This window comes from Cygnus atratus, chromosome 10, assembly GCF_013377495.2.
Source record: "Cygnus atratus isolate AKBS03 ecotype Queensland, Australia chromosome 10, CAtr_DNAZoo_HiC_assembly, whole genome shotgun sequence".
Lineage (NCBI taxonomy): Eukaryota > Metazoa > Chordata > Aves > Anseriformes > Anatidae > Cygnus > Cygnus atratus.
Genome location: NC_066371.1, coordinates 1760715 through 1784752, shown reverse-complemented (window position 1 = coordinate 1784752; position 24038 = coordinate 1760715). Strand labels below are relative to the sequence as shown.

Genomic DNA, 24038 nt, shown 5'->3' with positions numbered 1-24038 from the left:
TGTTTTTTTTAAAAAAAAAACTTACATTTACAGCCAGCAGATTTCTGCAAGGCTCTAATTTCTCCTGGGATTCCTGCCGGTAACAACAGGCACCTTCAGAGGCCGGTGAGCCTTGAAAGGGCTGCCTCCAGCTCCGGTATCCAGCCTCTTGGTGCTCTCACGTAACAGCTGCTGACCTCAGATTCCTCCCTACGTGGAGCAGCCCAGGACCGAGGCGATAACAGAGGCAGCGCGCTGAAGTTCTGCCATTACCTTATCTCGCTCAATGCGCCTTTTATCTGATGAGCTTGCCTCCACTTGCTCAGCGCTCGGCAGGGAAAAATGACCGTAGCCCTTCGGGAGGAAAGGTTTGCTTTGGCAGCTACACGCCATCGCAGCCGCGCTCGGCGGTTTTGCAACAGCTGGCACCCAGCAGCCGGGGGATGCTGGGCAGGAGGGCTGAACCCCCCCGGGGGTGAAGCCCCCCGAGGGTGAAGCCCCTGAGGGTGAACCCCCCAAGGGTGAAGCCCCCTGAAGGTGAAGCCCCCCGAGGGTGAAGCCCCCTGAGGGTGAACCCCCCCAAGGGTGAACCCCCCTGAAGGTGAAGCCCCCCGAGGGTGAAGGCCCCCGAGGGTGAAGGCCCCCGAGGGTGAACCCCCCCGAGGGTGAAGTCCCCCGAGGGTGAAGCCCCCCAGAGCCCCCCCCCGACCCCCTCCAGCCGAGCCCCCCGCAGCGGGTGCGCGTCCCCATCGCCCCTCCGCCTTTTGGGGTGCCTCCAAAGGAAGGGCGGGGAGGGGGGGGGGGGGGTGGAAAATCCCAAATCCCCGAGGGAAATGAGTGCGGGGGGGGGGGGGATGCCCGGTGTGCGCCCCCCCTCCGCCGTGCCCCGGCCGTCCCCGGGGCCGGCGGGGCAGCACCGGAGGCGCACCCGGAGGCGGCCCGGGCCCGGTGCGCGCCGTCGGGGCCGCCGCGGAGCCGCGGGATCCGAGCCCGTGCGCCCCGGGGGCGGCTCCTCCCGCCCCCCCCCCCCCCCCCCCGGCACGTTGCGAGGCGGCGGCGGCTCTGCCTCCACGTGAGCCTCATGTGATGGGGACGGGGGGAGGACGGGGAGGACGGGGGGGGGCGGCCCGGCGCGCCCGCCCCGGCGGCCGCCAGACGTGCCGGGAGTCACAGGGTAGCGCACGTCGCCGCCGTCCACCCACTCGCCCGCATTTAACCCGGGCCGCCGCCTCCCGGAGCTCCTCAGCCGGCGCGGACACGGCATGAGCAGCCCGGCCTGAGCTCTGCCTGCCGCGGCTCCTTCCTGGCCCCCCTCCCTCCCCACCCCTCCCCTTCCCCGGCTCGGCTCCGCACCGCGCAGGATGGAGCGCATCCCCAGCGCGCAGCCCCCGCCCGCCTGCCTGGGCAAGCTGCCCGCCCTGGAGAGCGGCGACGTGCCGGGGTAAGGGCTGCGGGCTCGGGGGGAGGAGGAGGAGGAGGATATGGAGAGGAGAGGAGAGGAAGGAGAGGACCCCCCCCCCCCACCACCAACCCCCCCCCACCCCGCTCCCCAGCCGCGGCCCCCGGGGGTAACCTGGCTGCTTTCGTTTCGCCCGTGCAGGCTGGACTTCGCGCACATGTACCAAGTGTACAAGCCCAGGAGGGGGCTGAAGCGCAGCGAGGACGCCAAGGTAAGGCGCGGGGGACCCCGGGCTGCCCCCAGCCCCGTCCTGACGGCTCTCGGGAACCGGGGCGGGGGGACGCGCGCAAAGCCCCCCCCCCCCCCCAGGGCCCCGGAGCCCGGCGGGCGCCGCGGGGTGGCCGTGCGGAGCGCTCACCCGGCGCCGCTCCCCGCAGGAGACCTACAAGCTGCCCCACAGGCTCATCGAGAAGAAGCGGCGCGACCGCATCAACGAGTGCATCGCCCAGCTCAAGGACCTGCTGCCCGAGCACCTCAAGCTCACGGTGGGTGCCGCCGGGACCCGCTCCCCGCCCGCGCCCCCCTGCCCGCCGCGCACCCCGGCACCGCCACCCCCGGGGGCGCACGGACCGGGGCTGCCCCTGCCCTTGCCCCTGCTCCTGCCCCTGCTCCCGGAGCCCCACACAGCTCCGCAGAGCCCCTGCCCGGGGGGGTGGCGGTGCCGGGGGTGCCGCGCACGGAGGGGGGACTCGCTTCTCTGCGCCCCCCCGGGCGCTCCGAAAATACCCGTGCGGCGCACTGACAGCCGCCCCGGGCTGCCTGCCGGGGAGTGCCGTGCACAGAAAGCGCGCCCTGGGCTGCGGGGGGCAGCGGGGATCCCCCGGGTATGGGGCTGCCTCCAAGCCTGTGCCCCGAAGTGCATCAACCCATCCCCTGATGCCCACCTCCCCTTCCCCTGCCGCCCACCGCCCCATCCCCTGCCACCCACTGCCCCATCCGTTGCCACCCGTCACCCCTTCCTTCCCCGTAACCCACCACCCCGTCCCCAGCCCCCCGTCACCCCGTCCTTGCCCCGCCGCCCCGGACACGCTGGCAGCCCCATCAGGCCCCGGGTGCGTGGCCGAGCCACGGCGGGCTCCAACCTGTCCCTCTGCTTTCAGACCCTGGGTCACCTGGAGAAGGCTGTGGTTCTCGAGCTTACCTTGAAGCACGTGAAAGCACTGACCAACCTCATTGAGCAGCAGCAGCAGAAAATAATTGCTTTACAGAACGGTTTACAAGCGGGTGAGTATTCACGCCGTACCGGGTGAGAAGCGGCGCGCGCTCGGTGACTTTCTGCCGGGTCTTTGAAAGGCTGTGGTGGCACCTCGCTCCCGAGAAGGGAGGAGGCAGGGCGCACTTCTTTTAATCGCCTTCATTTTCTCTCTCTTTGCTTGTGAGCTTGCGCAAAAAAAGAGATGTGTTTCTGAGTGTGGTCAGCCTCAAGTGCACTGTGCAGTTGTTTTAAAATTAAAGTGGGTTTTAAGTAGTTTTATTTAAAGCCCGGGTTTGCTGTGAGGTTCTCTCCAAAGCCATTCATATCTTTACATTCACGTTCAAGAGCTTTGGATCGAGTCCGGTTGTGTTTCTTTGCTTTTTCTCAAAGTGCACAGAAACCTGCTCTATAAGCACCTTTGCAGGTCTCTGTAAGCTCGCTGCCAGTGCCCTGCAGGCGAAGGGGGACCCGGTGTAGCAGCTTATCGTGCTTTAGACGTACTTCCTCCTCCTGTTTTCACATGTGGCGCTCACGTGAATCTGATAAGTAAAATTCAGTTTTCCTGAGGAGCCTTCCCCGGCTCTGCCAGCCATGGGGAGTGCAGCAGAGCTTTGAGCACAGGACCTGGAGCGGGATCGCCCGGTGCAGCGGCTCCGGAGCTTTCCCTGCCTGCACAGCGGGCGCCGTGCGGCCGCTGCCTCCCCCCTGCTGGTTCCCAGGGCTCATGCAGTCAGTGCAGAATTGCAAGTGCGTATGTGAAAGTGGGCAGAGGGAGGTAAAAACGGTAAATCAGCTTCTCGCGCAGAAACGTAGGCAAAATTCAGGCTGGCCATCACGTCTGCCTCTCTCGCTGTGTGGCACCGAGAGTTTGGCATCGCCCCCAGCGCGCCTTGGAGCTGGTAATGGAACTATTTAAGCACGCTGTTAATTTTTAATTTCTCTCTTGTTAATGTTTCCTCAGGTGACCTGTCATCAAGAAACCTTGATTCCAGCCAGGAAATGTTTCGATCTGGTTTCCAGATGTGTGCCAAGGAAATGCTGCAATACCTGGCAAAGCACGAGAACGGCAAGGAGCTGAAGTCGTCCCAGCTGGTCAGCCATCTGCACCGCATGGCCTCCGAGGTGCTCCAGGGCGGAGCCGGCCGAAAGGCCGGAGACATCCCTCCTAAAATGGTGGACTTGAAAGAGAAACCCGTCTCCTTGAGCAAAGCGGCCGAGGGGCACGGGAAGAACTGTGTGCCCGTGATCCAGAGGACATTTGCGCACTCCAGCGGGGAGCAGAGCGGCAGCGACACAGACACAGACAGCGGGTACGGGGGAGAGCTGGAGAAAAGTGACTCCAAATCCGAACAGCAGTATTTTAAAAAGGATACCGATCTCAAATACACTGTCCAGGAGAGAATAAGCTCTATTAAGCAAGAGACTGAGGACCCGCCGGCCAAAAGGAGCAGGCTGGAGACGCCTGAAGACGAAGGGCCTTTTGGCAGTGACATGATGGGCTCCTCGAACGGCTTCCTGGGCCCCCACGCTCACCAGCCCCCGTTGTGCCTGCCTTTTTATTTGATCCCGCCATCCGCAACGGCTTATCTGCCAATGCTGGAGAAGTGCTGGTACCCAGCGTCCGTCCCCGTCCTGTACCCCAGCCTCCCGGCCTCTGCCGCAGCGCTCACGGGGTTCATGAACCCCGACAAAATCTCCCCCCCTCTGCTGATGCCCCAGAGACTCCCTTCCCCGGTACCAGCCCATTCCCCCATCGACTCCTCGGCTCTGCTTCAAGCTTTGAAGCAGATTCCTCCGTTGAACTTGGAAACCAAAGACTGAGCGCAGTGTGACCTTTTATTTTTTTGTTGTTGTTGTTTTTTTTTTTGTTTTTTTTTAGTTTGAGACTGTTTCACTTTTGTACATTGGCTGGACTGAGGTGTGGGGATAAGGTTCACTGCGCGTAGGAAGCTAAATCCCCTTTTCTCTGACTTGTCAGGTAGCTTGGAGAAGGATGAAGGATGCACCCAGGTTAGCTATTCAGAACTACTTCCAAAAGGACAGAAAAGGAAAAAAAAAAAAAAAAAAAAGGAGTTTTATGCTTTACCCCTTAACTTCTTCCCTGTCCGCACCCGCAGAACAACAGTTGACTTTGTCGGCTGCGATTACGTTTCAAAGCTGTGAAAAAATAATTCCATTCGGCAGATCTAGGTTTTAGGGTCTGTGGCTATCAAACCATGGTACTTCTTGCAAGGGCTTTTTTAGCGCAGCGGCCCCCCAGGAGCTCACGCCAGGCCGGGCCGTGGTGGTGCCCCCGCGGTGCCACGCTGGAGGCACGCGGCGCGCACGGCGCTCGCTGTTGGTGTTAGGTCCCTGCACGTGCAGGAGGAGCAGTGCAGCGGTCACTGGTGGGTCGTGCACAGTCAGTGGTTCAGGTAGATTTAAGACGGGTTTCTCTCCACACCTTTGCTGATATATATATATATATATTTTTAATAAATAAAAGGTAGATGCTGCTTGGAAGCTTTACATGGCGTACATCTAATAAATAAATTAACACGCGCCCCTTCCTGTAACTTGAGCTGCTAGTTTGGGCCGGGCAGGGGAGAAAATATCCCAAGGATCACTTTGCTTGCTGCACCTGACTCGGGGCCTCTCCTGCTGCTGTCCTGCCTCTGCGGCCGGCGTTTGCGGGCCGGGGGCGGCGGGGGCACAGCGGGGCAGGTCGGGAGCGGGGTGCAGGGGGAGCGCTCCGCTGGACGCCGGCGCAGTGCCTTTGAGAAGCGAAAGGCTGGGATTTTCAAAGGAGCCTAATCCGGCGGGGCCTGAGCATCCACGTTCCTTAGTCTCCTTGGCAAACCCTGGCCCACATTTCTGCATTAAACAAAGAGGGTTAGGGCTGTGACACTTGTCCCATTAAATCCTAGAGCTGCAGGGGTCTTTCACCGCAGGCAAACATCTTGTCCAATTTGGCTTCTGTTAAAAAACAAACAAACTTCGCTGCAAAGTGCAGTGCTCTACTTTTCTTTTTCTTCTTTTTTTCCTTACTGGTTTTGAGAACTGGTATCTGGAACAACTGTTGTATGGATTTTCATTTCATCCTCCCATTGCACCAGCTGTTGAGATGCACTATGCTTGATTGCAGGTTGTGTTCTAACGTTTATTTTGTTGTTGTTTTTTTTTTTTTTTTTTTGGTATACAGTTGTTGCCTTTATTTGTAAAATCCTGTTATAAATATATATATATTATATAAATATATTAAAAGGTAAAACGTTTCAGATGTCTATTATTTGTATAACTACTTGAGCATAAAAGAAGTGAGAAATATGAATGTATTCTTGTTTCTGGGTTGTCTTTTTTTTTTTGAAGAGAAGAGTTTTTTGTTTTTCTCTAGGGAGAGGTACAGTGTTTATATTTTGGAGCCTTCTTCAAGGTGGGATATTGTACATATTTTTATCTCGAGTAAATGTTAAGTAGTTGTTTAAAAATACTTAATAAAATAATTCTTTTCCTGTGGAAGATAAGGGTTGGCCTCCTGTGCTTTTAAATATTTGATCAGGGTCATTTTGCAGGGCTCGATCCAGCAATGACTGGCAGCAGGATGGGGTCCCACAGAGGACTTGGGCTTTGCGTGCTCCTTGGGCTGGTCCTTTGCAGTCAGCGCCCGTGTCACTGCTCGTGTCGCCGGGGATATTCAGTCCTTCGAACTCGGTCAGCACCATCGGGGATTGCCTCCCTTACTGCTTCCAGTCCTGGGCCAGGTGAATCCGGCCGCCTTGGCACTTTCCCCCCGTTTGGTTTTGTGTTCTTCGGGCCTGACCGGCAGACCCTGCACGCCTTCAGCGCGGCGGGCGGCAGGAGGAGCGGCAGGGCGCGGGTCGGGCCGCCCTGCCCTGCTCCTCTGGGCGCTTCCTTGGCTCGGGCGCTGAGGCTGACGCTTCCCAAACGCCCAGGTACAGGAGAAAGAAAGCTGCCAAGCTGCTGCCCCAAATTGCCTCCACTCCCCAGCCCTGGCGCTGCTCTCCTGCCTCCTGTGCCCCGGCCCCATGTCTCGGAGCCCTTTGGGGCAGGTGTGTGGGGGTGTCACCGCGGGTCACCACGGTCCCAGCCCCGTGCCGGCTGCTGGATCCCAACCCCTGGGGCTGTGGAGCGGTGCCGAGCCCCGGGTGGCTCTGGTCAGGCCTGGGGTGACGCCGTGCAGAGGCAGGAAGGGGCAGCTTGGTGCCAGCAGCAGCTTTGCTGGGCCGGAGCCCCTTGGCCAGCGTCACATCTCCAGCCTGCAGCGAGCCCAAAGCCTCGGTGTGTGGGTACAGGGACGTGCCGGGGGGGCCCCGCCGCACTGACGCTCCCCTGGCTGGCGGGGGGCTGGGGTCACCCCTTCTGCACAGCTCCTGGGCTGGGTAAATCCCCGGCTGCCTCCGCCTTGGGCACATGGGGATGAGCAGGAGCCTCGGCCCTGTCCCCCGGCACGCTGCCGCCCGGCTCCCACGGTGCCAAGGGAGTCGCCGGTCGTGCCCGTTTGGGCTCCCTTTTAATCGGCGTTGCAGCCACGGGCGAGAGCCCGGCGCACGTTCGCTGAGGCTGCCGCAGAACAGGTCGGGAGCGACACCGCGCACCCGGCAGCGGCTCCGGGCAGCGCCTCGTCCCGGCCTCGTCCCACGGAGAGGCACCGAACCTCTCCCTGCGGGCAGGGCCTGGGAGCCGCCGGGCCAGGCACTGGAGCTTCGTCCCAGCTGCGAGAGACGGGTGAAGGAGCTCGGCCCCGTCTCCTCGTCGCTGCCCTGGGTCTGTGGGGAGGCTTCGGGCTGTGCTTGTTGGCTCCTTCTGCCCTCGGAGGCCGTGGTGTGGGCCGGGTGCATGGGCACAAAGCCCCGCCGGTGAGGTGGATGGGGTTAATGGCTGCGTGCCATCGCGGCCCGGCCGGCCTTCGGTGGCCTCCTCTCTGCGTGCCGCTCACGGACGCTGGGAATCTTTAATAATTTACCCCGAGCAGACAGGATGTGTGCACATGTGCACGGTGCGTGGGCACCTCGCTGGCGTTTCAGGTTTTCATGGTGCAGACGAGTCCCAAAACCCAGCGGGAGGTGACGGGCCTGAGCGGGACGGTGCTGAGCCGTCCCCGCACCTCCGAGCCCCGCGAGGTTCGCGTTGCACGGCGATACGCAGCGTCCGACCCGCACACGGCTGCTGCATGTGTGTGTTTGGGGACTCCATACGTCCTGGCGCTTGTGTTTGTTTTAATTACAGCTAAATATTGATCTCACTGAAGGCAACCGCACTTAACCCCTTTTTGGGGACAACATTTGGTGCTCAGCGCAGTCACATTTCAGATCCTCGTTAACTGCTGGATTTCCGGCTCGTTTCCACGGCCCTCACCCCGCTTCATCTCCGTCTTCTGTCCCACCTCAGCCGAGGGTGGGAGGGCGCGCAGGAGCCTCAGAAACCCGGTGACGGAGGAAAGAGCTGTAAAAAAACAAGTGGAAGAGATAACATTTGTACAGGAAGCCAGCGCTAATTACGGGCTGGGTATTTTCTCGCCGGCGTGGCGCGGCGCCAGGAGGACAGGTGAAGCTGCCGGGGCAGAGCAGCCCTCGTCCGCTCCCCGCGGGACCGGGGGCTCCGTGCCCCTCGCCGGGGCTGCCCAGCTCCTCCGGCAGCTCCCTGCTCCCCGCAGGGCCGGGTAGGGCTGGGCAGGGGTTGGGGGAGCCATGGGGCCGCGGGGAGACCCCAACCCCGACCCCAACCCCAGCCCCAGCGGCATCGCACCAAGGTGCCCGCAGCCCGTGGCGGCGGGCCGCGCCGAGTTCCCCTGCCTTGTTTTCATGGTCTCACCCAGCTCTGACCTGCCTCAAATGTTGACACAATGTCACGTTTCCGACTGCAGTCTTTCATGTGCAGCCGGAGGCTAAATACGGCTGCTGGTTCCTGGAAAAAGACGTGCCTGGCACCCTTTCAGCAGAAACCCGATCCCCATGCAGGCTTGGCACAACAGCTGAATAACATGGCAATAACTCTTTCAGCAGCATTTCAACCCATAAATAGGGCTTCCCAAGCAACTCCTTGAAGGAAGGCAAGGAAGATACGCTCTTTTTTTTTTTTTTCTTTTCGTTTTTCAAAAAAAAAAAAAAAAGGAAAAGAAAGCCAGAGTGCGAGAAAAGCGAATAGGAGGAAGCAGCCTGGTTAGAAGCAGATCAAAGGAAATCGTGGAGATGCTGAACGTGGTCTGGTGAATGCGAACACAGGACTGCCTCAAAAGGAAAGCAATGCTCGTGAATTTTTTACTGTCTCAGTCCCGTTTTCTGCCAGCCCTGTGGCAGTGGGATAAGAGCCTTCCTGAAAGCGAGGACCCTCCCTAACCCCGGCGAGGACACAGACACACATAATTTTAGCTTTTCACCACCTGTTTGGAAAGCTCCTGTAACTGAGCGCTATGGGACTGGATGGTTTTTACAGGCATGTACCCCAGGAGCTGCTTATTTGCATTATGCATGGACCAGGGCCTAAAATAATCTGCAGTGACGCACATTTTTTGCTGTGATTTTTTTTTTCCTTTTTTTTTTTTTTTTTCTTTCAGGACTCCATTTTTTGTGACTTTTCAGGAACAGGCGCCCAGAAGGGGACTCGGCCCCGGGCTCCCCAGCCCCGGAGGCAGCGTGGCTGAGCCCACCAGGGAGCGGGGGCTCGGCCCCCCGGCCGTGACATGGCCACGCGGGGAGAGGTGCCCTTCTGCGCTGCCCTGGCTTTCATCTGCAAAGCATGTAGCTGCAAGTGCCGAGTGTTTACAAATGCAGGCATTGCAAGATCCCTTGAACTGTGTCCTAGTACAAAAGAGGCTTTGAAACAAGAAACACGTTGTCATGGCATGTTCCAGGCCAGCAGCACCAGACTGAACCAGATAATTGCTGTTTCTGCTCTAGCTGCTTCATTGTGGAAGAAGCCATCGGTCTTGAGCAAGCCTCCTTCCCTGCAGACGGCCGGGGCGGTGGGGGGGGCTCCGAGGGCAGGGCGGGTGTGCAGGGCGGGGGGCCACGGGGCAGGACGGGCGCTCTGCACCCTCCTCGTCCCCCACCCGTGCTTCTTGCCAGCAAAGTCACGGCGCTGGGCTCAGGCTGTGAAACCGTAGCCGGAGGAGCCGGGGCGCTGACCCTCGCTGCGTGACCCGGGTTAGCAATGCCCAGCCCTGACTCAGGGCGCGCTGCGGCAGCCGGGGAATGCGTCCCTCGCCACCCGCCGCGCGCCGGCCTTTTCCCCAGCCCTGCTCGGGGAGCCGGGTGGCACCGCCGAGGTACCCAAATAGCTCTCGGCGGCAGCTGGCCCTGCGAACACTGCTGGCGGGGCACACGGCGGCTCTGCCCCGCTACACACGGGGGGAGTGAGGGCGGGTGGCGAGAGGGGTCGGTGCTGGGACCCGCCCAGGTCACTCGTGGTGGGATTTGAGAAACGGAGGTGGGATTTGCGTCTGGAATTTTGAAATAAGGCGTTTCTTACACATCTCCCTTTCTCCTGGGTGTGTGTCTGCTCTGGGCACCTCTCTCCATGAAGCCAGATATTGCCATTATGCCCGGTGGCTTTGGAAACCGTGCAGCGGCCAAACTGTTTGGTTAGTGCTCGTGGCTATGTGCGCGTCGATAGAAACTGCAGAAACCAGGGAAGGCCGGGGAGCACCAACAAAACAGAGGTGGCCGGGCAGGGCACAGGCACCTAGCAGGCCTGGTGTGGGTTGGGCACGCCGGGCTTGGTCGGGTTGGGAGGGCTTGGCTGGGTCCCCACCCTGACCTCTGCCTTTTGCTCCGTTACTCAGCACAGGATGCTGTTTTATTATTTTCTGAACACCACCTTGGTCCAAACCGGTGACAACGGTCTGTAATCACCAGCGCCGTCTCAGAGGAATGGGTCATTGCACTGCTCTCTGCCACCCAGCTTCCCTCCCAGCCCGGGGGCTGCCCCCTTCCCCTCTGCCGGAGCCGTCCGCCTGCCCTTGGGGCAGCCGGAGGGAAAGGCAAAGGTAAATTCTGGTTTAAAGCACTGATGCACATGCAGACAGCGATTCCTGGAATATTACTTATCCTCGTCACAGGGTACACGCGGAGTTCGTGTCGGCGCTTTGCCTGAGGATATACACAGCGTGAACGTGGATCTGGGCAGCTTATGGAAGATTTAACTCTTATTTCTATTCTCGACAGCGAGTCATTAGCACGGTTATGGCAACGTTAAGGGCCTTCCCCAGCGCTATCATCTTGCTGCATCTGGTGCTTGGAAGCCTGCCTGGATAGCTTCACTGCAGATACCGACTGGTGCACGGCGGGGGCAATATTTCATTCCGCATGGGAGCAGTCACCGACGGTTATCGTGGGGCGCTAGCACGTGTCGTGAAATCGGTGTGATTTGTGGCAAAACGCGACCTTTGGGCGCGCAGACCTTGCAGCACGCTGCGTGTGTGTGTGGCGTGCGGCACGGTGGGCGCGGGGCGCGGCGAGCTCTCCCTGCCGCGGCACCACGCTGAGCGGATCCAGTGCTCGCTCCCCCCCCCGGGAAGCGGTGGGAGGTCTGTCCCTGCCCCCGGCGAGCGCTGGACCAGAGCCAGCTTTTACTTCGCAGGACAAATTATTCCGTGGGATTAACGAGCGAGAGGGACCCCGCTCCCTGCTCGGGGCTCCGTGGCAGGGAGGTTGCCTTGGGGCTTCTGGGGGGGGGGGGGGGGGGGTGAGGGCACCCCCGGCACTGCTGCCTCGTGCTCCCCCTGTGCATTTGAACCCCCTCGGGGTGTGACTGGGGCCAGACCACGGTCAGGACCGCATCCTGTGAGGGCACAGCACTGCCAGCCAGGCTCGGGGCACTGCTCCCCGGGGTGCAGGCTAACGGCGCAGTGCTGGGCGCTCCCTGGCTCAGCTCTCTGAACAAAATTACGCCGCTGCGTCAGGACAAGGCACGCGGGGTGACTGTGAATTGGTACCAAATTAAAAACCTGAACAAGCGCCGGGAGGAGGCTCTGGCGCTGAGCACGGCGGTCAGCAGCCTGCTGGGGAGGGGTTTTCTCTGGTTCTTGATTTCAGGCAGGCGTCTGACTGCACGCCCGCACCCGCTGCCCTCGGGCCGAGTTCCCCTTGTGGTCTCCCAGCACCTTCAGGGTGTGGGCGCGATCCCGGCGGGGCCGTGCCAGTCCCAGACCCCGCGGGCACCCAGCCCCTGCGGCCGGAGTGACTCAGGGGCCCCCCGTGCTGCTGGGGAACTGAAGCCATCTGTTTATCATGGAAAAACTGCTCTTTGCTGCAATTCAAATGGAAACTTCCCAGAATGACTGTTTCAGAGCTTTCCCCTTGAATCACCATCGCTCCGAAGAGCAGCTTTCGAAGATGATGCCCTCAGGAAGGCTTTCGGTGGCCTTGGCCATGCCGCGGTGTGACCGAGGCCCGTCCCAGCCTCTTTTTGGGCCCGCTGCTACCGGAGCATCCCTGCCCAGCGCGGCCGGGCTGCTGCTGATGGCAGTGCTGGGGGAACGGGGCCGGGATGTGGGATCCCCTGGGGACCTTGGGCTGGGGCTCAGCTCGGGCGCTGTGCCTGGCTTTGGGGCTGTAGGGCACAGCAGGAGCTTGCACCGGGAGGGACGGTACGGGGGCGTTGACGGCAGCACCTCACAAGGGCCGTGTGCTCCTTTTCCCTGCCCGCTGGCTGCCCGTCACCCTTTCCATGCTTTAAATGAGCGTCCAAAGGTCACGGCAAATTCAGCCTCTGCCCAGCGGCTCACGTCCTCGAATGAATAAGCAGTGGGTGTGCAGCGCCTGAGTCAAACCTCCCCTGCTGCACACCCGCCGAGCGCTTCCCACCACGTGCCAGCCGGCCGAGAGGGGCCCCGGGGGATGCTCTCCCCAAGGGATGTGCTCCTGGGGCCACCCCGGCCCCGAAGCTTCTCCCACGGGGCGTTTGGGGATGTGCAGCCCCAGCTGCGTGTAATGGTCTGAGTTATCAGCCGTGGCGGACTGGGGAAAGACGTGAACCGTCCGTGTGTCGCAAGGGGGCAGGCGGCGACGCAGCTGGGCCGGTGACGGGGCACGAGGGCAGGTTGTTACGCCTGGGTTATTTCCTCCGCCAGTGTCCGCGCAGAGCTGCCGCCGTGTTTTCTGCATTTACTCATTTTGCTCACTTCCAGGTGTTCCTGCGGTGCTTGTCCCCGAAGCAGCGGAGCAGCCCGTCCCTGTGCTGTGGCACTGCGACATCCCCGGGGCTGCTGGTGGGAAACTGAGGCACCGCAGGGCCCAGATCTCACAGGCATTCGGCGTGCTTCGCTCCCGGGGCTCGGCACGTTCACCGAGGTTGCGCGGACACGCAGAGGCTGCAGGGGTGAGCGTGTCCCCACTGCAGAGAGCTGCCACAAACCGCCCTGAGCCTGCCGGAGCCGTGGCCCCGCTGCACCGAGCGTGCCGGCAGCTGTTCGGAGCATCCCCTCCGGCAGCACCCGTGGGACTCTCCCTGCCCCGGGGGCCCCATCCAGCCGGTTTGGGCGCTCGTCCCTCTCTGGTGGCTGGGACCCAGCGGGAGCTCGCCCCGGGGCGAAGGCGGCCGGGGACAGGCGCTGGTCCCTGGGGCACAGGCAGGTGTCGGGGCTGGTGCCCGGGGGGGACCCCGCTGATCCCCGTGTTTGCTCCGGCGAGGCTGGGCGCTGCCACGCGCGTGACCAGCACGAGCCCCGGCGGCTGCGTGCCGGTGAGGCACCGACCACAGGGGGGTTTTCCAGCTGCAGCAGGGCTCTGGCAAACACCTGGGCACTTGAGGCCAGGAGGCATTTGCAATGCGGGCGTTTGAACCCAGGAGTGAGGCGAAGGCGGTTATGAGGAGGCCGGGAGATGGAGATCTCCGTGCGGATCCTGGAGCTGCTCAGAAGAAAGATGAGTCAAAGGATTCCTGAAATTATTACAGCTGCGAGGGACGGCAGCGCCGGCACATCCACTGTCAGCAGAACTGCCAGGCTGCCTTGGACAGCTGCTAGCGCTTGCAGGTTAATAAGACATATTAGGCAATTTCCCATTAAAAATGTTTATGCGAATGTATAAATATTCATTTATACGGAACCCGCCTGGCCCTCTGCACGCGGAGCGGTGTCGGGAAGGACGTGAATTGCTGTAAATCTATCGAAGAACTCGGGACTGAAGTTGCCCTCGCCGTCCCGCAGCAGCCCCGCGGGGCTGAGCTCGGCTCCTCGCAGCACCCGCCCTGCGCCGCGCTCCCCGCCGGGCTGCACGGGGCCGCCGCGGGACCTGCGCCACGTCCCTCCCTGCTGCAGCTGGCGGAGGGCAGGGTTTTCCCTGGTGTGATTTCCCAATGGCCACAGGAAGAGCAAGCACAGACCCGAGCTGGATTAAATCAAAGGAAAATTTTTTTTTTTTTTCATTTGCTGTCTTACGCGCTGACCACTAAACCACATCCTTCGAGCTTGAGACCAGCACAGTGAAACAAAAACTAGGCCAGGGCTTTTTGCTCTTTTTTTTCCCCCTAGCGTTCCTCCCAGTGCTAGCGATGGGGGAACCCCTCCATCAGCTGCTGCGGCCTCCCCTCGAGCAGCGCAGACCTGCCGGGTCCTGCTGGCCCTATCGAGCCGAGTTCTGCGTTTTGCTCGGTGACCCTAGCTGCTGGATCCAGCGGGGCCCCGGGCAGCGGGATGCACGTGGGACGTGGCTCTCTGCGTTTGGCCAGCACGGATCGCCAGCTGCTTCAGCAGAGCAGAAAGCGAGCGAGCACCTCGCGTCCCCCTGGAGCGACCCCGAGCTCCTGCGCTCCCCGAGCGGGGCCTGAAGGCTGTGGGGCGCATCGCGGTGTGTGCGGCCGCGGGTGCCCCCCAGGCAGCCTGGAGCTTCCCCCCGCTGAGCCAAGCACTCGCAGCTCCACGTGCAAGCCAGTAACTGCAGATTATGCTCACCGAACATCAGGGGGAGCAAATACAGAGCAGTGCTAGGCAATGACGCCCTGGCCGATCATGCTGCCGGTGCCTAATGAGAAGCAGCGCGGGGATTGCACTCGGCTCCCACCCGAGCGCATCGAGCAGCCGGGCGTTTCGCAGGCTGGGGGGGAACCGCCGGCGGAGAGCCGCGGGCGCTGGCAGAAGCGGAGGCAGCAGCAGGACACCTGTCCCCTCCCGACGGCTTGGGAGCATCGGTTGTGATCCGGCTGCATGGGGAAGTTCTCACGTTTAAAGAACAGACAGCAGCTTTATTGGTTTAGTTTGCAAACCAAAACCAGCCGGGAGTTTCTGAAGTGTCTGCCATCCCCGCAGAGAGCTGTTTAGTCATGCCTTGTGTGCATGCATGTGAGACAGAGTGCAGGGGAGGGAGTCTCTAGGACTTTGCAAAGATTAAAGATTTATGCTGACCCTTGAATCCGATCCAAGACTACTAATCTGCCCTGATCCTATCGTCGGCTCAGGGTGGATCTATTTCACTTTCCTTTATGGTATTCCTGACTCACTCCACTCCCACTCCAGGCCAGCCCAGTGGGAATGGGAAGCACTACCACATATTTGTTTGGGTTTGCATTTAAAGCTTTGGCCCTGTAGTGGGTGCAGCTCATAAAGGAAACCAGCGTGGATAAGATATGGGTGAGCTGAATGCTTGGAAACCACTCCCAAGCCCAAGCTGAAGTGGTTAGAAATCAAGGTGGAGTGATGTGCGGAAGGCACAATGCTTGGCAGCTACGCCCAGCATGTGAGAAAGGCATCTAAACCCGAGGTGGTAAGGTAGGCAGAGCATCAGGCGTGCTCCGGAGGGAGACCTCGGGGCTTCGCAAGGTCTTTAAAGCAAGGTTTAGCCTCGCCCGGAGAGGAGCGGCTCTCGGCCCCCTCTGCCCCCTCTCCTGCTCTGCCCCTTCCGCCCCTCGCCAGCCCCCAGTGGTGCCTGGCTCTGCCCTCAGACCTCCTGCTGCTCGCACCCCACCGCCAGGTACCGAAACGCTCCCGAAGGCTGCTGGGGCTTTACTGTGAAAAGCAAAGCGCAGAGGGAAATACAGACGTGATTGTGCTGAAGGCAGAATTAATCTTCTCTGCCCTTGCAAAAAAAAGGTGTGGCAGAAAGAGAAACACGAGCTCGCCGCCCCCGCGCGCCTCTCCTCGGCCTCGGCCTCGGCCCCATGCGTGGATTCCTCTGGAGGAAGGCAGGGGCCGGCGGGCAGCTCCTGCCCCCTGGCAGCTGGGGGCCGGAGGCAGCAGCGTGGCAGCGGGGCTGGCAGGCTGGCCGGCGAGCCAGCAGGGCCCGCGTCCGAACCGGCCAGAGACGGAGAGCGCGGTGTATCCGATTTCAGCCCCCCTGGGACATCCTGTTCTCCCGATAACCGATGATATGTAAATATAGCAAATGCAAAGCGAGGCACTTTCCTACCATGCCTCGCTCAGGCTGCATATAGAAGGGGGCTGAAACCTAGCAGCACAGTTGGAAACACCCATCTGCAACTGTTAAATAGGCATCATGTTTTATTTTTAGGTTAAAATGAAGTTCCTGTTTGTAAGGCCAGAAGGGTTACAGGAAAAAAATGATGAAGTGGGATCATTTACTGCTATTTTTCTTTTCACGTGTCCTTCCTTCCTTCCTCCCTCCTGAGAAATAGGATGTAGAACATCACCCTTCCAGCCTGCAATATTCGTTAACAGCGAAGCTGGTTCTGATCCCTTCCAACAGGACCATTACACCTTGTGTAACAAAAGACACCGGGCTGCCTAACTATGCCAATTAGCCTTGATGTCTAGTTGCTACATGAAGGCGCTTATCTCATGTAAATTAAACGCTGCCTTAACACTGACTCTTACTTCCTTTCTCTTTCGTCAGACTTTTGGGCTGCCCTGCCAGGCAGGGGTGAAGGGCAGGTCAGGCGGGAGGCACGAGCATCCCTCGCCTCCCGCCAGCCCGATCCCCCCGTGCCTCGTCAGGACAGACAGAAATGACGTGAAGCCTTTGGCCATGTCAGCCAAACGAGCTGTTCTAACTAGCAAATCTGGGTGCTAATTAGGCTGCTGTTCAATTAATTGACCCAGCACCCAGGCCTCCTGTGTTAGGGGGGTGGAACTGGATGAGCTTTAAGGCCCCTTCCAACCCGAGCTGTTTTGTGATTTCATGGTTTCTCCTTCTAGCTGAGGTCTTCTAGGATTTGTGGAGCGGGAGCGCTTTGGCAGGTGCCTGCACAGTTTTCTCCTTTCAGTGCCCCAGAAGGGAAGGTAATCGTGAGCTGGCAGGAGGGGAGGTGAGAGCTGCTGGGAATTCCCAGCCCAGGGTTTTGAGGAGCCTTGGTGTGTGGATTAGGTTGCTTATACACACTGTCATGTGAAGGAAACAGGCAGTTTGCTAGTGCCCTTGCACTTTAGTTTAATAAAGCAGGATCGGTCTGGTGGGAAAGAGGCGTGGTGGGATTTAGGCTGTGCGAGTCGTGTGTGTGGTGCTGCAGCAGGGCTGGCTGGGGAGGGGGCGTGCAGCCCCCGCATTGCCTCTCCCCCATGCTCTTCTCTTTTTAACCATGGTTTCTGAGTGCCTGCACCATCAGATGAGCTTTAGTTGGGACTAAGTTCATGAAAAATCTGCATGCAGATTCCTGCACTAAATTCTGGAGCCCAGTTTTTCAGAACTAGGAGTGCCCTGGGTCTAGGAGACCCCAGCCCGCTTGGTTTGGGAGCGCTGGGGGCTGCTTTGGCCCGAAGTCAAGACCCACATAAACTGAAAGAGGATAAAGAGAGGGGTGGATAGCACACAGCAAGAGAAGGGGCAAATTAATATCTGGTACAGCCTCTGAAGGGAAACTAGATCCTTCTGCTTCTGATTTTAATGAGAAAAGCCCCAGTGGAAATTTTAAATCTGGATCTGCATCAACTCCTCAAAGTTCAGGGAGTTTAGGATGACGAGTTCGGTCCAGTCCACCATGCAACAGAGCTATCTGCAAAATTCACAGCATAACGTGTGTGTGTTTTTTTTTTTTTTTTTTTTTCTCCAGTGATGGGTTCTGCCAAAGATGAGTGCTTGGATGTGAGGCATTTTTCTTCTTTTTCATCCCTTTTGCTAATTTAATTCCCAGATCTAAATCTAATTTTTCTGTCTCAGACCCCTATGACCTGGGATGTATTGTTTGCAGTTATGAAACTGTTGTGGCTTTGTCACTCCTAGCATTGCCCGATGAAACATCTGCAGTGTTTACCTGTCTGCAACAGCCCGGTGTGGGGAGGCCTCAAGGTTAGGTGCTGGGCAGGTTTGTTGCTAAATTGAGCCAAAGCTTTCTGATGTGATAGCAAGCAAATCGTTACATTGCTCCTCTTCTGCATTTCTTTGTTATTAAAAGAAAAAACCCTACCAGTTTTTATGATATGCTCAAATGTGCCACTGAGGAGGGCTGTGAGCAACCAGGAGGATTTTTTGAGGAGCCTGGGAGCAGTGTGGCACAGAAGCCACACGCTGGGCTCTCCCTTATTTTCATTCTTTCTTATTTTCTTGGTTGTAGAATAAGAGATAATCAGCGATGCTCTGCAGCAGGCTTTTGTGTGCAGCATTACAGTAAAATCCTAAATTCCCTTTCCTGCTCATGCATACAAAGCAGGAAGAACTAACATGGCTGCAGTCTGTTTCTGTTTTCAGATGATTTAGCCAAGGAGAAAATAACTGGATGGCTGAAAGAAAGAGTATTCGGTGGGAAACAACCCTGGAGCACAGCTCCAACGTGATGGCACGTGAGGCGTCCAGCGTCCTGAGATGCCCGTGCTCCCAGAAATGTCAACTGCCAGAGGAGACAGCACGGGACAATGAGGAAAACCAGAGCGTGCAGGATCTGATGGATGACAGGCTTCCTCCTCCTCAGAGCTGGGTGCTCCCTTCTGCTCCTGGTTCCAGCACTGACACAGGGAAAATTCCTCCTGGCCAATTTAGGGCTGCTGTTAGGTGCTGTGGCGGCGAGCCAGGAATTCGGCTAGTGTAAATCAGCGCAGCTCGGCGGGCTTGGTTCAAGCAAGGATGTTTGTACCCGGGGATGAGCTGCTGCTGCCCAAACCAAGGGCAGGGACTCCGGCCCCTGCACCTGGCGCACGCCCTCCCTTAGGGCAGGGCAGGTTCTCCATGGCAGAGAGCCTTGCATTGATACCTGAGCAAAGCCCGACACCTCCCTGTGCATCGCTTCACGGTCTGTGGTCGGCAGCCTGCAGGAGAAACCTCAGCTTGCCCACAGCCTGAGGGCTGTGCCTGGCTCTGAGCACATGGCTTTTCCTGCCCCGGCCTCAGCACCCCGACTGCACGACGCTCTGTGAGGCGCTTTGAATATCACTGATTAAAAAGTATTAAATGAGACCGTCTGGTCCCTCGGGCATGTCGCGCAGCCATGGCAGCTGGGCACAAACACCCCCCCGGCTCCCTCGTTTTGAAGCTTCACCCAATTCCCAGGATTATCCCCCCCTTGTCTGTGACAACGTGGAAAGGCGCTGGGACGACACGAGGCCAAGTGTCGCTGCGTGCCCCCGGCCATCTCCTGCTGGCACCTGGGGCCGATGAAACCCCTCGCTGTGGATTTATGCCGGGTGCTGCAGAGATGTGCTGGGGGGCGAGGGGATTTGGGGAGGCTGAGGTGAGGTGAGGTGAGGCCAGGGCGAGGCTGACGGTGAAGCTTTGGAGGCCTCAGGCGAGGAGCACGGTTTGGGTGAGGTTGCACCCCCACCTGCTGGATAAGACAAGCAAGGACAGGAGAGAGGCCTCCTGCCGGGGACAAGTGGGGCGAGAAAAGGAGAAAATAAATACTCGAGGAGGGCAAAGGAGCCCCGGCTTCCTGGTGTCTGCGGGGGCACAGGGCGGAGACCCCGCTGCCCGCCCGGGGAGCTGGGTGTCCCATGGGGTGACACTGAGTTGGGTGCTGGGTGTCCCATGGGGTGACACTGAGCGGGTCCAGGACATGAGGTGGCTGTGACCCGGGCTGCGAGGGCCTGGACGCGTGGAGCAGGCCGAGTAGAGCTGCTCCATGCTGCTTCGTGCCAAGGGGCCACGGCCAGAGGGTGCTGAGGTACAAAGCTAGTGGCCTTGGTGGGACTTAAACGTGTAGAGGAACCCAAACCACAGGTGCCCAGATTTATCAGGAATGGTGCTGCACGGCTATCTATGGTCCATGATCTATGTGACCAGCACCCTCGCAGTGAGTGGGCATAAGCCCTGGGAAGGAAAACGATGCCATTTTGAGGCACAGGGCCTCCCCCAGGACTTCTAGGAGGCTGCTGCTGTGGGTTTTCCCTTGGTGTTGGCTTCCTCTAAATTCAGTAGTACACGTGTCTGCACCAATCTGGAGGCTCAGGGCTCCGTGCCCTTCTTGCAGAGGCTCGCTTGGAGACTGTTGGTGGCTACACTTAGCACTGGAAGAATGTTTTTCTTTTTTTTTTTTTTTATTCTTTTTTGGATTTTAATTCTAAATTATAGAAAGGGTGAAATGGTGTGACTTAGTTGGCGAAGGCCCTGACTGTGCAATAAATCTGCAAGCATGAGCTGGCTTTTTTACAGGGGTCTGTGCAAGTGCCAAGGTCTCTGCTAATAAATCTGACTGGAAAACCAGGAGGAAACTTTTTTTAAAAAAACTTATTGCTAACAGCAGGCTCCTTTTTTAACCATCATTTTTTCCCCTCTCTCTTCTGCTGATTCATGCTCCTGTTGCCTCGCCGCGGGGAGACTCCAGCATTCCTGAAGGTCATCACTTGCATGCAGCAGCTCACGCTGCAAAGTGTTTGCCAGCATCTACCAAGTCAGAATGCTAAAGGGACTGCGATCATTTATCTTTTCATTGCCAGCAATGGAAAAACTTGCATCTTGCCAGCCTCTTAGCTGCCACGTTTCCAGTCTGCTAGGGTACCAGAAGGCAGAAGGGGTGCAGGAAAGGCAATTCCTCCTGGCAAACCTGATGTCAGGTTGCCTCACTGCTGTGGCAGCCCAAGGATTTCCACCTGGGCTTACCTATGGGCAGTCCCCTTGGAGATCCAGAAAACCTAGAGCCCCAGAAGGCACCCACCTGGCAGCGCAGCCCGTCCCTCAGCCAAGTATGCAAGACGCTGGGGAATGAGATAGTGGTGTACAGGTCGGGTTTCCTGCAGGCGTCGCAGCGCTGCCTGCGGCCTCAGCGTCCCTCGCCAGTGCCTCCCTCCCCTTTTGCATCCCTCTTCCCCAGCATGGGAAAGGCTTTACGCTGTCCTGTGCGACAGAAGGGAGGCAGGATTGAAAGGCACGCTATCAGCATTCAAATATCTCTAAGAAAATAAGAATTATGTTTTGATTTTCAATGCATGTCTCACTTTTAATGGCAAAGGAATATTTCTGTTTTAGCTCAAACAATAATAGCACAATAGACAAGTTTCTTTCTGAGAAAAGGTGTGGGGAAAACACAGTGAAATCCTTCCTTTACTCTGTTAGTATTTCCACTGTGGCAGTACCCAAAAGTCCCAGAAAAGAGCAAGCAAGCCCTGAGTACAAGTGCGGGAAGCCACGGGTCACTGCCCCCAGCGCGTCCAGCCACACCAGGTGTCACAGGCTATGTGCCAGCCTTAGATCTTGTTACAGCTACTTTGATGTCCATCTCTTCAGCTGTTTCCTTAGAAAAAGGAAGTAGTGCAGAAAGAGAAACGACTCTTCTGCTGTTAGTATGAGTACTTAGAAACTGCCCCCAGCTGCTATATGGGGGGGAGACGGGGAGGAATCTACCTGATTTGTTGTGGTCTGCCTTTAGCCAGCAACAGTGATCGCAGAGTACCACTGATTAAAGGGGAAAAAAAAAAAAAAAAAAAAAAGTCCAGCATTAGGCTGGGATGGCATTTAACGTGGATGAACAGGCGGTTTGTTGATGTAGGTCTGATTCACCTGAGCTGAGATTGCCAACGTATTAGGCTCCAGCTGCTGCCACTGGGATGTGCAGCTCTGGGCAGAGGTGATGATGGTGTCCGTCAGCCTTATCACTTTCCTTTGAGTGTCTGTAACACGAGGGTGACACATATTTTGTATACGCTACCACACGCCTGCTTTTCTTTTGCCAATACTTTAAGTTGGACTTGAAAGTCCAGAAGCGGAAGCAGGCCCCACCTGCTGGTGCTGCGAAGCAAGAGTCCCAGTCATGGCCACTTTGTTCACAAAACTCCTGCTTAGCTGCACCAGTTCCTTCTGCCCTCGGTAAGGGAGGATGCCTGATCTGGAAGGCACCGCCAGCTTCTAAGAATATTTCACAAATCATTCTTGAAAGAAAACCGGTGCCCAAGTGAGCAGAAGGCACAAACAAGGTGTGTATACTTGCCTCCTTAAAGCATGAAACATGAACAAGCAGAAATGTAAAGTCTCAGAGCAATATTGATGCTATTATTTTGCCAAGGTTGCTTGTTCAGCAGCAGGGGAAGAGCCACACAGCCAGGTTCTGTAACTAATCAAATCAATTAGTTTCTTTGTCTGCATCAGCCAGTGGGAGTAGTCTTTAGCTGAAGACAAATTAAAGAAACGTCCAGTAAGAAATTCTATTTTGAGAGGAGCTGTCCTATTTTCTCATGCTAATGACAGACTCAGAAATCTGTGCACAATTTAGCTCGTTATTAGGACTAATTGGTGCCAGGCATTCCATCCTCTTTGATACGGCTAGACATGGCTAGAAAATTTTCTGAGTTAATGAACCATAAAATGGATTAAGAACTTTCAAAGTGTAGTTCATATCATGGCTTAATTGGAAGGAGTGTAGTAGTTGGCTTTTTATGGACACAAAGAAAAGCCATGTTTTGGGGTGGGAAAGCACATGCACAGCCACCTTCCCTGCCGCTGGGGAGCTGGGAAATTTCTAATTCCAGTGCCGCAGAGCAGTCTCATTTCATAGCAGGCACCTTCCACGAAGGCAGCACAGCACGCCGTGCAGCCCGGCTCAGTGGGATCTCTGCAGCGGAGGTGGATGGATGGGCTTTTCTCTCTGCGTGCGGTACTTAGCATTCCTCCTGCGTAACGCTGTGTGGAGAGAAACCAATTAATACAGATCCCCCAGCAAGGTCAGTGGAGCTGCCAAGCGGATGAGGTGCCAGTAGGAAATGTAGCATGAATCCTCCTGATGTGGCTGGCATCGCTGATGCCAGACTGTCACGCCCGAGTGTGCAGGCCCAGTGGTTTTACACAAATCTCATTCTGTTTGCTTTTTTACATCCGTTTGACAGTGGTCTATAAGAGTAGATTTCCTCCCTCCCTTTCTTAACTGTTGGCTTGGGAAAATAATGTAGTGTTATTTAGAAAATTTCCTTCTAGCAGTGATGGTGAAGGAGAATGAGCAGGTGTCCCACAGTGGGATGGAGCAATGGGCTGCAGGATCCCAATGAGATCACTGTAATGCCTTGGGACCCTAATGATACCAGGTGAAATGGAATACATCTGTATACACACAGGCACATGTACATCACTGAGCAGTGCTGATCAGAGATGTAATACTCTATGTTACCTTTCATTATGTCAATATTTTCCTGAACATGCATGGAAAAATCTGAAGCCTTTGTCCTTAGTAGGAGTTACACAGCATTTTTTTTTTTCTTGCATTATCCAAACATTATGAACTTTAATGTTTCACCTGAGGATACAGCAATTTACCATTTCATGTTATGACAGAAATTTGGCACTGTAGGTAATGTGTAATTTAAATGAGTGCCAACCAAAGTGTACCTACCCTAAATATATTTGGGATGATGTGTTGTGTCACTGGGTGAATCCAGTGGCTCTCCTCTTGTGCCTTGCAACCTCCAGAGAATTTCCAGGAAATGTCTAGACACAGAAAGTGATAATCTGGCTTCTGTTTTTATGTGCTCTTTTCCTCTAATATGGCCATCTGCAGACTGGTCCTCCTCAAATGCCAGAAATATCCTGCAAGCCATGGCATCAGTAATTGCATTGCTGTAAGTGCTCTGCACTGCCGCAATAATGAGCGCAAAGATTCCCAGGGTGCTTTATGCAGACAGCCTGACAGTAGAAATGCGAAGCAGAGTCAAAGTCTAAAGACCTGAGAAACCCCGTGTGGAACAGTCAGTAGAATTATGTACCCAGATTAGTGCTCATTGCTGCCTTGCTGATCATAGCAAAAGGGATTTTGGAGAGCCCCATAATTTGAGGTGAATGCCAAGAATGTACTATTAACTCGGTGTAATGAATTTTATCATTCCTTTGTGTTTAGACACACATAGCTTTTGTTATGCTGCACACTATAGCAGGATTTTAATGGGAGAAATATTCATAATGTTCAAACGGAGACACGTCAGAACCTGCAAATGCCTGAAATACTCTGCAACTTCCCTAGGCTTGAGAGAACAGACACAGCATCCCCATTTGCTGGCTCTGGAAGTATCTGATAGTAAATCACAAAGTCTGTTGCCTGAAAACACGCCACAAATGGGAAGAGACTTCCTCTACTAAGGATTTGCAGCCCATGTAGAAAGTCTCTCTGATATCT

At 57.1% G+C, this 24038-nt stretch overlaps 1 protein-coding gene across 1 annotated transcript; it reads left to right on the top strand.

Annotated features, from left to right (window-relative positions):
• Positions 1-1096: 1096 nt before the first annotated feature.
• BHLHE40 (basic helix-loop-helix family member e40) lies at positions 1097-6126 on the top strand. The gene is made up of 5 exons (XM_035546794.1): positions 1097-1420; positions 1580-1649; positions 1816-1923; positions 2539-2662; positions 3595-6126. The coding sequence occupies exons 1-5, from the start codon at positions 1341-1343 to the stop codon at positions 4452-4454; spliced, it is 1242 nt and encodes a 413-aa protein (XP_035402687.1). The 5' UTR covers positions 1097-1340; the 3' UTR covers positions 4455-6126.
• Positions 6127-24038: the final 17912 nt, after the last annotated feature.

Excerpts from the sequence above, each read along its gene's own strand:
- BHLHE40 (XM_035546794.1), top strand. The coding sequence starts at position 1,341 with ATGGAGCGCATCCCCAGCGCGCAGCCCCCGCCCGCCTGCCTGGGCAAG. Across the intron at positions 1,924-2,538 it reads CCGAGCACCTCAAGCTCACG|ACCCTGGGTCACCTGGAGAA; the intron begins GTGGGTGCCGCC and ends CTCTGCTTTCAG. Across the intron at positions 2,663-3,594 it reads ACAGAACGGTTTACAAGCGG|GTGACCTGTCATCAAGAAAC; the intron begins GTGAGTATTCAC and ends ATGTTTCCTCAG.